At 37.8% G+C, this 12,297-nt stretch overlaps 1 protein-coding gene across 14 annotated transcripts in view; it reads right to left on the bottom strand.

Annotated features, from left to right (window-relative positions):
- The window catches only part of MADD (MAP kinase activating death domain), a 52,433-nt gene that overhangs the window by 3,308 nt on the left and 36,828 nt on the right, over window positions 1-12,297 (bottom strand). For 7 of the 14 annotated variants that reach the window (XM_026035100.1, XM_026035104.1, XM_026035108.1 and 4 more), the window contains 5 exons: window positions 12,153-12,260; window positions 11,903-12,067; window positions 10,976-11,048; window positions 10,078-10,184; window positions 4,607-4,676 (listed from right to left, as the gene is read on the bottom strand). In XM_026035100.1, the coding sequence (XP_025890885.1) occupies window positions 4,607-4,676; window positions 10,078-10,184; window positions 10,976-11,048; window positions 11,903-12,067; window positions 12,153-12,260 (523 nt within the window). Of the gene's footprint in view, window positions 1-4,606; window positions 4,677-4,921; window positions 4,931-10,077; window positions 10,185-10,975; window positions 11,049-11,902; window positions 12,068-12,152; window positions 12,261-12,297 lie in introns of all 14 variants that reach the window. The other 7 variants (XM_026035099.1, XM_026035103.1, XM_026035102.1 and 4 more) reach the window with 2 other exon arrangements.

The raw sequence follows: 12,297 nt of genomic DNA, 5'->3' as shown, positions 1-12,297 counted from the left end.
ACGGGCAAGAGACAAAACAAAAAGTTCAAAAAACGAGAGGAAAAAGGGAAAGAAATAGCACAACGTTCCCATAGGAAAGGGAAAGGATGCACACAGACAGCAGCTGCAGGAACAGGGCACCTCACTATTCCTCACTTCTAGGTGTTTTTCTTTCTCTTCATTTACGTTACATGAGTCCTTGAAGATACTAGTAATGACATAATAGATAACTCAAGCTGACACGAAAATGTTTTGTTGCCTCTTTGGAAAACCATAGCAGATATCTGATGGTTCTTACAGCCTCTGGCTTTTCTGATAATACTTATTCCTGTGTTAGACAGCAGAATTAATGACAAAATACACTTAATGATAAAATATGTTAATATGCTTAATAACTACTACCATAAAATATAAAATGATAACTGACAATAAAATTTGTCAGTATAGAATTCTTAAAGATCTTTTCTTCTAGTTTTTTGAATCCTTCCTTCTCTGCTGCATAACTGATCTCAAGAGAACTGTTGGACCCAGTTACTGGTAGGAAGTGAAAATCAAAAATACAAACAAAGAAGATATGAGATAAAAATTTCTACACTGGAAGACTGTTTCCCAGCTGTGTATAATCAGGATGAGGGGCCTAATGAAAAAAATCGTAATCCCCAAAAAATCATCTTGCTCCCATTATTGCCTCAAACTCATAGAAAGGAAGTGGCCATAATACAGCTAAAGACAATTTACCTTTTGCTAACATTCTGGACTGCAGGGAGCAAATAAAYAAATAAAAAGCAGCAAGCTGCAACCCTCCCATTAGCGTGCACTGCATCTGAAATCTGCCTTTGACTCACACTTGGTCTATAAACATTGTTGTGAGCAGATCCCATGAGAAATCAGCAGGAGAGAACAGAGACCACACTAAGAACATAAAAAGGGCAAATTTAAAATGTTGAGACCAGTGGAATAACAAGATCAACTTTGAATACTTTCCTTCCAGAGTAGCTGAAATTTGCCATGAAATTTCTGTGTCACAAAAAAATTTAGAAGTAATAATAGAGAACTTATGCAAAACCAAATCATACCAAGCTTACAGAGGAAGAGTGAAAGTTTTATTACACACAGTACTAATGAGAGAAAAAGAAACAGAGGCAAATGAGTTCAGCATGAAAAACTAGAAAAAGTCCACAACAAAACCTATCCATGCAGATGTCATCTTTTCAACTATGACATGACACAGCTAAACGCTGGGGAAGGAGAAGGATCACACTCTAGGGGGCCAAAAGTAGGCAGTGCAGACTGGGTTTGAGAAGGTGCTCTAAAATAAATATTAATCTGTTTCTATGTCATAATGTGGTTATTCCCCAAAAGGAAAAGTGAAAACTACATTTCTCTTATGATTATAAGTTGTAATTTTTTTTTAAAATACACTCTCCTTTGAGGGGTCAATTCCATTAGGACCCCAAAAGCAGCAGTAGTTCCCACCCAGGCTGCACTGCCCCAGCGATACCAGTGACTAGAATTGGGAGGAGAATGAGGTGCACATCCAAGCTACCTTACCCGTTGGCACCAGACGTTCCAAATTACCTCCATGTCACCAGGGGATAAAGGTGGCAGTGAGGCTGATGCACAGCCAAATAGGGTAGGATTTTACGGCTGTGTAAGTCTCACTGCCCACTGGATAACAAACAACTGTTCAAATACTCTTCAGAAAGCAGGAAGGGGAAGCTGTAATGACCTTGTGCCATGAGGGACGGAGAGAAGGGAAGTTGTAAAGTCCTGTACCATAATTGAGAATAGGAAGAGAAAGAAGAGGAGACTATCTAGGCAAGATACTTTCTCCCCACTTCACAGTTGCCTTGTCTTTAAGTGAAATACTTCTTCAAAGCTCTTCCAATTGGAAAGAACTGCCCCGAGAGCATTGAATTCGGAAGAACAGAAAATGCTGGTTTGAATTTATACTCACAGAAGTCAAAACACTACCACTGCAGAAGAAAAAAAAAAAAAGGCCTAAAAATAAGAAGTTATGAGAAGTCCTTTTTTGCCCCCCGCTAACATTAAAACTTACTCTTGATGCTATTAAACTAAGTGGATGAGGGGTGTAAGTTACTAAGCACCATCCTGCAGCCTTTAGTCCTGTAAATGAAAATCTGGCACTAGCAGAGAACAGGTTCAGGGGACACTTTACCTGCTGGAGAATGAAGGTTTTCATAGCAGCGGCAGTGAAGGGACCACAAGAAAGTAAAGCACAAGTACACAGCAGTAACTCAAATTCCAGAGGGAAAAGCCTTACATTTCCTCACTTACTTTAAATCTCCATTTGTGGACAACTACCACTGACTTCTGCTTGCATTCTACTCTAAAATCAACTTCCACGCTGCCATCGAGAYCATCGAGACTATTAACACAAGGAGGCCTTTAATCTCCTGCTAACTGTGACAACACGACAGTCTTTGGCATGCTTGYCAAAAATCAAGTGAATGAAACTTAGACTTCCCATTCCACTACAGTATACATGTATACTGCTCCCTACACTTTCATTAAATACTACTTCAATTACCTTACACTCTGTCTATAGCATCTGATTGCAAAGTTCACTAGGTGTAACATGGCTCAGTAAATTCATTAAGATGTCCACAGGAGTGGTGAATATTATTATTTTGATCTTATCAATCTAAAACGTTAATTTCTCTCAAACAGAACACACCGACATGTCTTCTCATCTTCACAGCACTTGAGAACAGTTCTAAGATAGTCACCCATCTCTGCTAAAGAAGATGGGTTAGCTCCCTGCAACATCTTTCTTCTTTTATCTTTCTCTTTTTTGGATTGGCAAATTGTAAGTCTCATTTGATACATGGAAGCTGATTCTTAGATGTGACCTCTCTTTTAGCAGCAGGGAGGGAAAGGTATTTTTAATTCATAAATGGTTTAACTTCTTAGCTTTTATCTGCAACATCCAATTCCCCATTTATCTTTTTCTTAATTCTTCAAGATTCCAGAAGTTTCAAAGTACAATGCTAGTTTCTACAAGAGTTCCTTCCTTACAAAATTTTATTTAAATAAACAATCTCAGTTATTATTTAGAAATCTCCATTCCAGAGTTGTCAACAGGAGCTGACCAGGAACACCTAAGTCAAACATTTAATAGTTTTAGATTGTACAAGATGACAGACAAGTACTTTAAGTCACAACTGCCTTTCTGAGAATGATCCAGGAAGGAACTTCCTGCAAATTAAGTATCTTAGCAGCTGAAGCCATATTTCCAGATAACTTTATGGCTTTCAAACTCTCATCTTTGTGAAACTCATTATTATTATCATTATGCTATAAACCTTAAGGCAAGTACAAGAAATGAATCATGCCAGTCAGTGTAAAACACGGTCTTGGAGAAATTCACTTAGAAAAATTCTGAGTGTCTAAAATGTTGGTAGTTTTTCTGGGTGTTACATACACAGATTTAATCATTTGAATCATAACAGCATTTTATAAAAAGAGGAGAAAACAGTTCACCAATTGAAGTGCCAAACTTTTGGAAGATCTGTTTGTGACAATAAGCAAACGGCAACGTCTAGAGAGGCTTTTTCATTAAATAACTTCATATCACCAGAGGAGACAACATACTATTAAGAACAAAGACCTTAAAGTTAGCAGCTTCCTATTAAATTTCTTTTATATTGTAAGAGAGAATTCATCAACCAAAACCTTCAACTCATGGCACTGAATATTAATCTTGGTAGCGATAGCTGCTAATACAGATTTTGATTAGTGACCAAAATATGGATGGTGATCTACTACCAAAATGAYATGCTAAATTTTATCTTCATTGTAAATGCTTTATTCATGCACATAAGACCTAGACAAATGTCTCATGCATGGGTGGAAAAATACTTATTTGAGGACTACTGAAGAGAAATAAATGGTTTACTGCTATGGAGAGCTGCACTGGAAGGCGCTCTTTTAAGGCAATAGGCTCAGTACAGTCTGAATGACACTAACAGTGAACAGTAGCCCAGAAATTTCCCAAATTAGAATGCAGGTTGGCTATATTTAATAGCAATCACAGACTAAACAGCACAAATTCTCCATTCTCCTTAATCCCTAAATGGAAATTTCCTTAAATGGAAATTACTTTTCCATTCTTCACCAATCATGCTTTGAAACCAAAACCACAAACTAAACCACAAACAAACATCTTCTGCGTCATAAAACAAAGATAAAACTCCACAAAGAGTAAGSAGGAAACTTTACAATAGCACTGATGCTCAGTAAAGAAAGCACATTGAGAAGGATCAACTATCATGCTTAAAAAGTGATTTCTGAGGAGCAAAAGGAACACACCTAAGAAAACTTCTGCACACAGACCTCCAAAATTAACTTCCATTTTGTTTCTTTTGCAAAACTCCAAACACCTTCTTTGCCTACTAACAAAAAGCACTAACAAATCTTAGTATGGTGAAAATGAAAGTGTAAGTTTTTAATGTCACGTCACCCATCTCCCAGTCAGGCAACTTCTTGCATGCAATCTACATTCCTCTCCCATATCTGAAATTGCAGTGCACCTCTGAATCTGAGGACTGGAAATTTGAGTTACTGCCATGTGAATACAGACCTAATATCAAAATAATGTAATTACCAAATTCCTCCAGGACAAAGACTCCTCGCACAGTATTGCACTTTTTAATGTGATTCAGCTCTATGAAAACCTAGAAAAACAGAAGGGAAAATAACACAGAATTAGTCAGAGGATTTTAYCTAAAAACAAAAACAAACAAAAATACCACCACAGCAGATATAACCTGATGTCGTAGCATACGGTACCAGTTCATTTACAGTTTAATATATAAATAAAGGGTGAAATAAAGATTCAAAAGACAAACTTGCCACAATGCTAGAAATCAACAAATAACTTAAAAGCGCTAAGAAGCGAAGACAGCAGAAGATGAAGTACCTTCCGCTCCTTGCAGGAGGAGAAAGCATGGAAGAGAAACGAAGGAGTTAGTAACTCTGACATACCCAACATTGCTACCCCTTCAGGCACTCAAATGAGTTATTGCAAAAAGAATACCAACACACTTGAAATACAACAGAAGAGGGGGACGAGAAAAGAGCTGGCTCCCAAATTTGGCATGATTTGTAGCCTCTGGTTCATCCCAGATAGTTTCTGCCCCTCCATGCATCCTCCTCCAGCACAGAGGGCAGGCAAGGGGCACTGTGCTTCCCACCCTGACACTTATTCTCCTAAACCATCCAGGAGTCAAATTTAATCCAAAGAGAAACCACTAATCTTCCTCTTCCCTGAGAGCATTGTGATTTAAGATTTCACTAGTTTTAGGATATATAATGTCCATGCTTACTCTTAAAGCTGACTCTTGTAGAGTCAGTACCAAGTTGCTGCTCCAAAGAGCACGAGAGTGTTCGGACCCTTCTCTGTTGTTTGCTCACTTCACCCAGTGCCACTGYCAGCTGAAAAGTCACTCAGAAAGCAGAACTGGTTTTAGCTCACACTTTACAAATGCAAACCCTAAAAGACAAAACAACTGAACTAGGTTTTTCAGTCTAGAATCACTTGTATGCCATTTGCATACATGAATTCATTAGCCTGACCATAAGGAGATTTTCAGTATCCAACATAATTCAAAGTATTAAACACTTGCTTCTCATGTGCCCTGGATGGGTTATATCTCAAAAAGGGCAAGAAAAGCATTTGGATATGACTCTGCACAAAGCATCATAGGGAATTCATCTCATATTTCAGCTTCCAAAGTACTTGCTCTTTCAAGCAAGAGAGACAAAAGAGTAGGAGTGCCCTAATACTCAGAGTTAAGTCTCTTTTCAGCACCTTAAAGAACATAGGACTACATCATAGTAGTCTRTCTTGATACTTTCAGTTCCTAGAGAGTTATGAAGCCCTGTTCCTATCACTTTATTAAAAAAACAAACAAACAAACAAAATCCCCACAGCTATTGGAAAAATTACATTTGCTTGAAGAAAAAGGAATGGAAATCTCTACAATTCTTTTCTATCTAACACCAATAATATCCATCTGGCCCTAAATGGTAAGAGTGTGAGTATTAAAGGAATAGTCTTGTCAGGATAACAGGGGTAAGTAAAGGGAATCACCATGTGTTCTGGAGAAGTCACCTTGATTTTCAATCAGAAGGGGCTTTACTATTTTTTTTTAATCAATAGAAAACAGCAAATAATACCAGGATAGTTTGCGCATGGCATAAAAAACTAAACTTCCCGTTATTTCACCAAAAAATCTGTAGCTTCTCTTGCTTATATTCAAGCACTTGGAGAAAGGATAAAGAATCCACATTTTTGTCTATTTTTCTGCTTTCCCTTATGTTTTATGTCAGTTCACTTGGTATAAGGTGTGGGGTTTTTTAATTTGGCTTTTTTTTTTTTTTTTTGAGGGAGACGGACAAAGGAAATAAGACAACAAAATAATTCAAAAACTCAAATAGCTTTCAATTTTTGTAATATTTTTCTATGGAAAGTTTCTGTAGCATAAAACTCAGAAACTCAATAGAAATGCTCAGGTGAAACACGGGCTATTTTTTTCTGATAGCAGTAAAACTGCTTGGACCAGATTTGACTGTTCTAGATGGTGCTGATCTACTTGAGTGTAACATTAAAGGGTACTGCATTTCTGCAAAGGAATTAGGGGTCAGATGGGAATTTACGGAGATTGTTATAATTATAGTAAATTTTCAATTTTAAGTTAATTATACATATGGGTTCAAGGCTAATTTCTCACCATATATTTTAATACTGCTGCATTTTTCAAGAGACAGAAATGCTCTCCCCTCAGTCAGAAAACAAGCAAGTGTGTAAAGGAAGTAACAACTACTTACCCTATAGAAACTGTGGTTCTTCAAGATAGAGCAGTCAGTGTGGATCCTACTGTATGGAGGGCATGTGCCTGCTGAATTATATCAAGCTTCCATCTGTTTTTACCCCAGCTGAATTCATAGCAGGGACAGAGTCACTGAGACCCAAGAGCATAACATAGCTTATAGCTGAAAGCTCAGAATTTTGTGAACAGTATGCACAGGTACATTTGATTCCCCCTTATTACCAAAGACTTCCTCTGACCTGTCACGCACAGAGAGACTTTTTTTTTTTTTTTTTTTTTTTTTTTAAATTTACAAGTACTACCAGCATGGGGAGACAATTTGTGAACAGTTACTGCTATTGATAGTCCAAAAGACAACTATCATATGGCAGTAATAGGCCCACCATAGGCCTAAGGAATTTCCTAGAAAACTCACATGAGGCAGTGAGAATGAACACATGTATCAAATCAAGAGCCTGCAGAAATAGTTTCATGAAAGCAAACACCATTCTAGCACTGAAGTTTATCTTCAATTTTCTATAGTAGGCTAACACAGATCCACGCCTCCCCTCAGCTTTTTTTCCTGAATGAAAAGAAGAAGTAGAGACTCATATTCATATATTCTGAATAAATTATTTCTATGACTTCCAAGCAGAGCAGAAGATTCCTTTTTTTGGTAAAAGTCCTTCTTGAAAAAAAAACCGTCTGTAGAAAGAGCACCAAGAAAGGGGCTTGGATATGGAGTAAGCAAAGGCAGATGAAGAGGCAGTTGTGACTGACAAGGTCTTGTAGGCATTTGCTGGTCAGTACCTCTGCCCAAACTCAACAGAATTAGAAAGGTATTTTTTACCATACAAAACCACCTGTAGGCTCCTGTTTTTAATCACGCTCGTAAATACTGTTCTTAAACCAGCTGCCTGAGGGAGCTTGATATACAATATGTGAAAAGGACAACCCATCTAGAATAACAAACCTTTTCTTAAGGAGGCATATGGGTTGGCAGGTGTTGGGATGAGAATGCAAATATCCTTAACCTCCACAGATAATATAACTGGAGGGGATTTCTTTATATGGTGCAACTAGTAATACTGTTTTGCACAATTGCTACAGTTCTCCGTACTGTGCAGACTCTCAAATGGCAGACTTGATATCTGCCTAGATTGTCTGCTTTGAGACTGAAGAAAACAAGGATATACACTAGGTCCACCAAATGGTACTCAATACCATTGCCAACTGACAAAGTAATCCAATGGACCAAGGTTTTAAATGTATTGGGGGAAAAAAAAAAAAGTGTATTTCCCACATCTACTTTAAGTATCTACTTCAAGCAATGGAAACTCAGCCTCACTGCAAAAACGGATGAAAAGGAAGAATCTTTCAGGTGAGCAAGACAGTTGCTATAATCCATGTGCCCAACCCAACAAATTGCAGATAGCCCTCCAGAAAAGAAGTGGTTATTTTCAACACTGGCAGCAAATTAAAAGATACAATAAGGCTGCTGCTCTAGAACTGCTGGTGGTCACACAAGACCTGTGTGTGGTGTCAAATTCAACTGGTAGCAGTCATGTCAATATAATAGCCATCTGTGGTACTAGATTTCTCCACACTTTCTTTTAGGATGTCATTGCAGTCTTTCAGAAAAAGAGAGCCTCTGAATTGGCAGATAAAGCAATGTTCTAGGATTTGGAGTCTTTCATCTAGAAATAGCCTGTTCAGCTCAAGCTGAGCGAGCTCACTCAACATGCAGCATCTTTGTCCTGTTAAGATGCCTCTTACACTCCAGATATCACCATTAACAACGATGTGGCTATATCCAATCTCACTGCAACTGCAAATGTGCCTGACTGCTCATTCAAGAATTCAAATCACTTCCACTGCTCAGAAATGAGCAGTTTGAGCTCAATATATTTCTTGATTTAGCAGCAGAAGGCAAAGGAGGAGCAAACTAAATGTTTCTTGTGATGTGTCCTTCCTTGAGGCAAGAGCAATCTCTATTATGCTCATCTTCAAAGGCTTTAAATCTGTTTCCAATTCTTAGGAAAATTGATTTTGTAATACCAATTAGTCCCTCTTGCAGTTATTTGGGATACCCAATAGAAGTTAAAATCTAAGACAAACTGGTAGACACTACTTCATCAAAAAGTTGAAGTAATTTTGAAATACTATAGCAGGATACTTGTACTCCAGATTCTACTCTTGTAACAGAAAGGACCTTCACAACCACTTCACCCTTTATACTGGCACAAAAGAGTCTATAGAGGCATATGGTGCTGCTGGTGACTTTGGGAGAAGTATTAAATAAAGATTCTGAGCATTTGCGCTTGAGATGCATGTGCACTTCCAGTGGGATCTACACCGATACATACTTAAAGAAGAGTAAAGGTTTGGGGGACAGTGTGGTGGGGAGAGGAAGGAAATCTAGTCAGGAGGAAAGGCAAAAATCACTCCACAGAAGACTGACTAACAGAAGCTTTTCTTTCACACACATACAGACACACTCTCCTAAAAATTGATTCTACTTTCTAGCACAGCACGCCTTTAATAATATATGCAAAACAAACAAACAAACACAAAGCAAAAGAAAAAACTAGGACCAGAGGAAGCAACAGAAACTGCATCGAGAAAAGAAGAAATGACAATTTTAGTTGTGTTTCCTCTATGCCCACAGTACCTGCCATTTGGAAGGAAAAAGAACCAGTAATTTAATTTTATCATTGTGAATTACAGCAAGGACCACTTTCATATTTAATTTTCAAACTAGGTTCTGCAGATGCTCCCTCATTTTTTAAAAACAAAATGGATTAAATATGATTGCCATCTATACACACAAAAACCAAACACTACCTTAAAGTTAACTACTTGTGCAAAGGAAATATGCTCGTGAAAGGATGAGTTCTAGTAGTTTAGATGATTATTGATCACTTTTTCCTCCTATGACACGCTGTCTACTCTTTTATGCCTAGACAATTCTGACTACCAGAAACAAGAAGTTTGACACCTTTTTTTTTTTCCTCCAAGTCATTATCTCTAATGGTAATACAAATATAGCTCCTTTTTTACACACACACATATATACACTCACATATATGTGCATATGTATATGTATATATGTGTACATACACAGAGCGTGTGATTGCATGAACACACACACACAGAGTCACCCTGTGCCTCATCCTTGAGGATACAGTGGGAAGAGGAAACACAGACACAGGCGTGCTGCGAAAAGCTTCATGCTCACGTGTCTTGTTATAGATTTCCCTCCTACCTGACTGTGCATAAATTTCAGGTTAATTCCTTCCAGTGTGACCTGCAGAAGGCCTCCTTCACCAGTTTTCATATCTTGCACAGGGAACTCACCACCCAGCTCAGGACCTGTAATATGTTAAAAAAAAAAAAAAAGAGGAAAAAACAGAAAGGAGTCAGTCAAACGTATGTGCATCTAGATCATCTCAGTCTATATTATTCTAACTCAATATGGAGCTCAAATAATATTAATCTCCCCAAAATTTCCAATCCACTTCTCTGAGTTTTTGACTCCATGGTAAAAGGAAAAGAGTATTTGCCAAGAAAAAAATTTAACATTATAATTACACTATCATCCCAAACAATGGTGCTAAACAAAACTCAGGAGTTTGTTTACCGGAGAGGAGCTAAGCCAACTTTGTTACATCAATCTAAGTGCAGTGCTTGGTTTATAATCAATTTGAGACCTTCCAGTATAAAAAAAGGTTTATACACTGAAAATATGCAGGAAGGTAGAGATTCATCACTCCAGATTAAGACAAATGAAGACATTTATCTCAAGATGAAGTCAGAGGACATATGAAGTTGGTCCACTACACTGGCAAGCTAAGTAGCAGCTTGCCAGCCATAATGAGAAAACTAAACTGAAGTGGCATTAAGCAGTATTCTGAAGTTACTATTTTACTGGTAGGTAGTCCTTAAAAATACAAGTGTTTTATACAGGTGTTCAGCTTTTGCATGGATCGAGAATGAGATATAGGAGTAAAAGCTAACAGTATTTCTCCTTCACATGCACAGGTAGCTGGCAAAGGTAACCTCAGATTTCCAAATAAAAGGACATTACATACAAAGAAAAGAAGAGAAGGAAAAAAAAAAATCACTCCAGATTAAACTAATTCCCAACAGGTAAGAATCTTTACCTGGTTTAATGCTTTGCTGTCTTGCTGCTGCTCGCTCCATACTGTCTTTTACACAGTAGTATAATTCCCGACACTAAAATGTAAGGGAAGAGTAACACAATGTTATGTTCCCAAACTGTCAAGAGAACAGCAAGATTCTATAAAAAGAACAAGACCCACACGGTGCATAACATAAAAAGCCTATAAGAAGATGAACAACAACAAGTTACTACACAATATTTATATTTATTTTCCAAATTGTCAGAGAAGCTATTTAGGTCTACATAGCACAAGCTAGTGCTAGACCTCATGCCTAGGCAGATGTCACAAGCAATCTAACCAAATATATTCAGTTTTTCAGTGTAGGAAAAGCCACAAAACAATATCACAATCCCTCCCTATTTTTCTCTCCAGCAGTCATGATCATATAATCTTTGTTACTCACATCCATTTCCTTATGTCATACCCCTCAGCTCTTCCTCCAATTTCTCTCTCTAAAATAAACTAAACACTTACATGAAATCAGCAAGACCAAACCGGTCCATAGAGGAAAAGTTTCCTACACTCTGTCAAGTTTGGCTTTACCGTTAAAGCAGCACAGTCAGCTCAGTTACTAAGATACAGGTTACAGGTTTTTAAGCTTCTCCTTCCACTCCATCTATCACAGTATTTCTATTATCTTTGTAAGCCTGGATGCAATCAATTAATAATACTGAGACTTTTCTTAGCTGAAAGAGGTCAATGAAGTAATAGACTCTGCATTCTTCAAACAAACAGCAAAGTAAAGATCACCCCAAACTTCTTGAAATGATATCCTGCTACAGTACTGTCCCAAAACAAGTGATAGAAATAATGGCAGCTTCAGATCACGACATGCAAGATGTCATACCAAGGATTTGATTGTTTTGGTTTTCCTTCAGTATCGTGTGTGTTAAACAAAACATGTACCTTCTTAGTGTAGAACTTGTTCAGTTGTGTCTCTTGGCCATTCCTCCTCCAGAGGCACAGCACTTTTGTTTTGGGACAGTAAGTCATGTTGATGAGTTTCTCATACCACCACCGTTCATATACAGTTCCAATGTTACTTCTCAGGACAATGCAGTCATCACACACCTGGCAGCACAAAATCATAGATGAGAGTTCTGATGCTATTTACTGAAGAGTACTAGATGCATTAATGTTTGTTCTTATCTCTTACCTCCATGAAGAATATGTCTCCTGTTGTGTCTGTCCCAGCATGGACTACAAAAGTCTGCTTCTTGATGTGGCGGCTGCCACTGGGTCTCACAGAGAGCTCCCGGCCACTCTAGAGCAGAAAATATAGAGTCATTAATCAATTATCA

The sequence above is a fragment of the Nothoprocta perdicaria genome, unplaced genomic scaffold (assembly GCF_003342845.1).
Source record: "Nothoprocta perdicaria isolate Ctin4 unplaced genomic scaffold, notPer1 scaffold_156, whole genome shotgun sequence".
Taxonomy (NCBI): Eukaryota; Metazoa; Chordata; class Aves; order Tinamiformes; family Tinamidae; genus Nothoprocta; species Nothoprocta perdicaria.
This window is presented reverse-complemented; position numbering and strand designations above follow the sequence as displayed.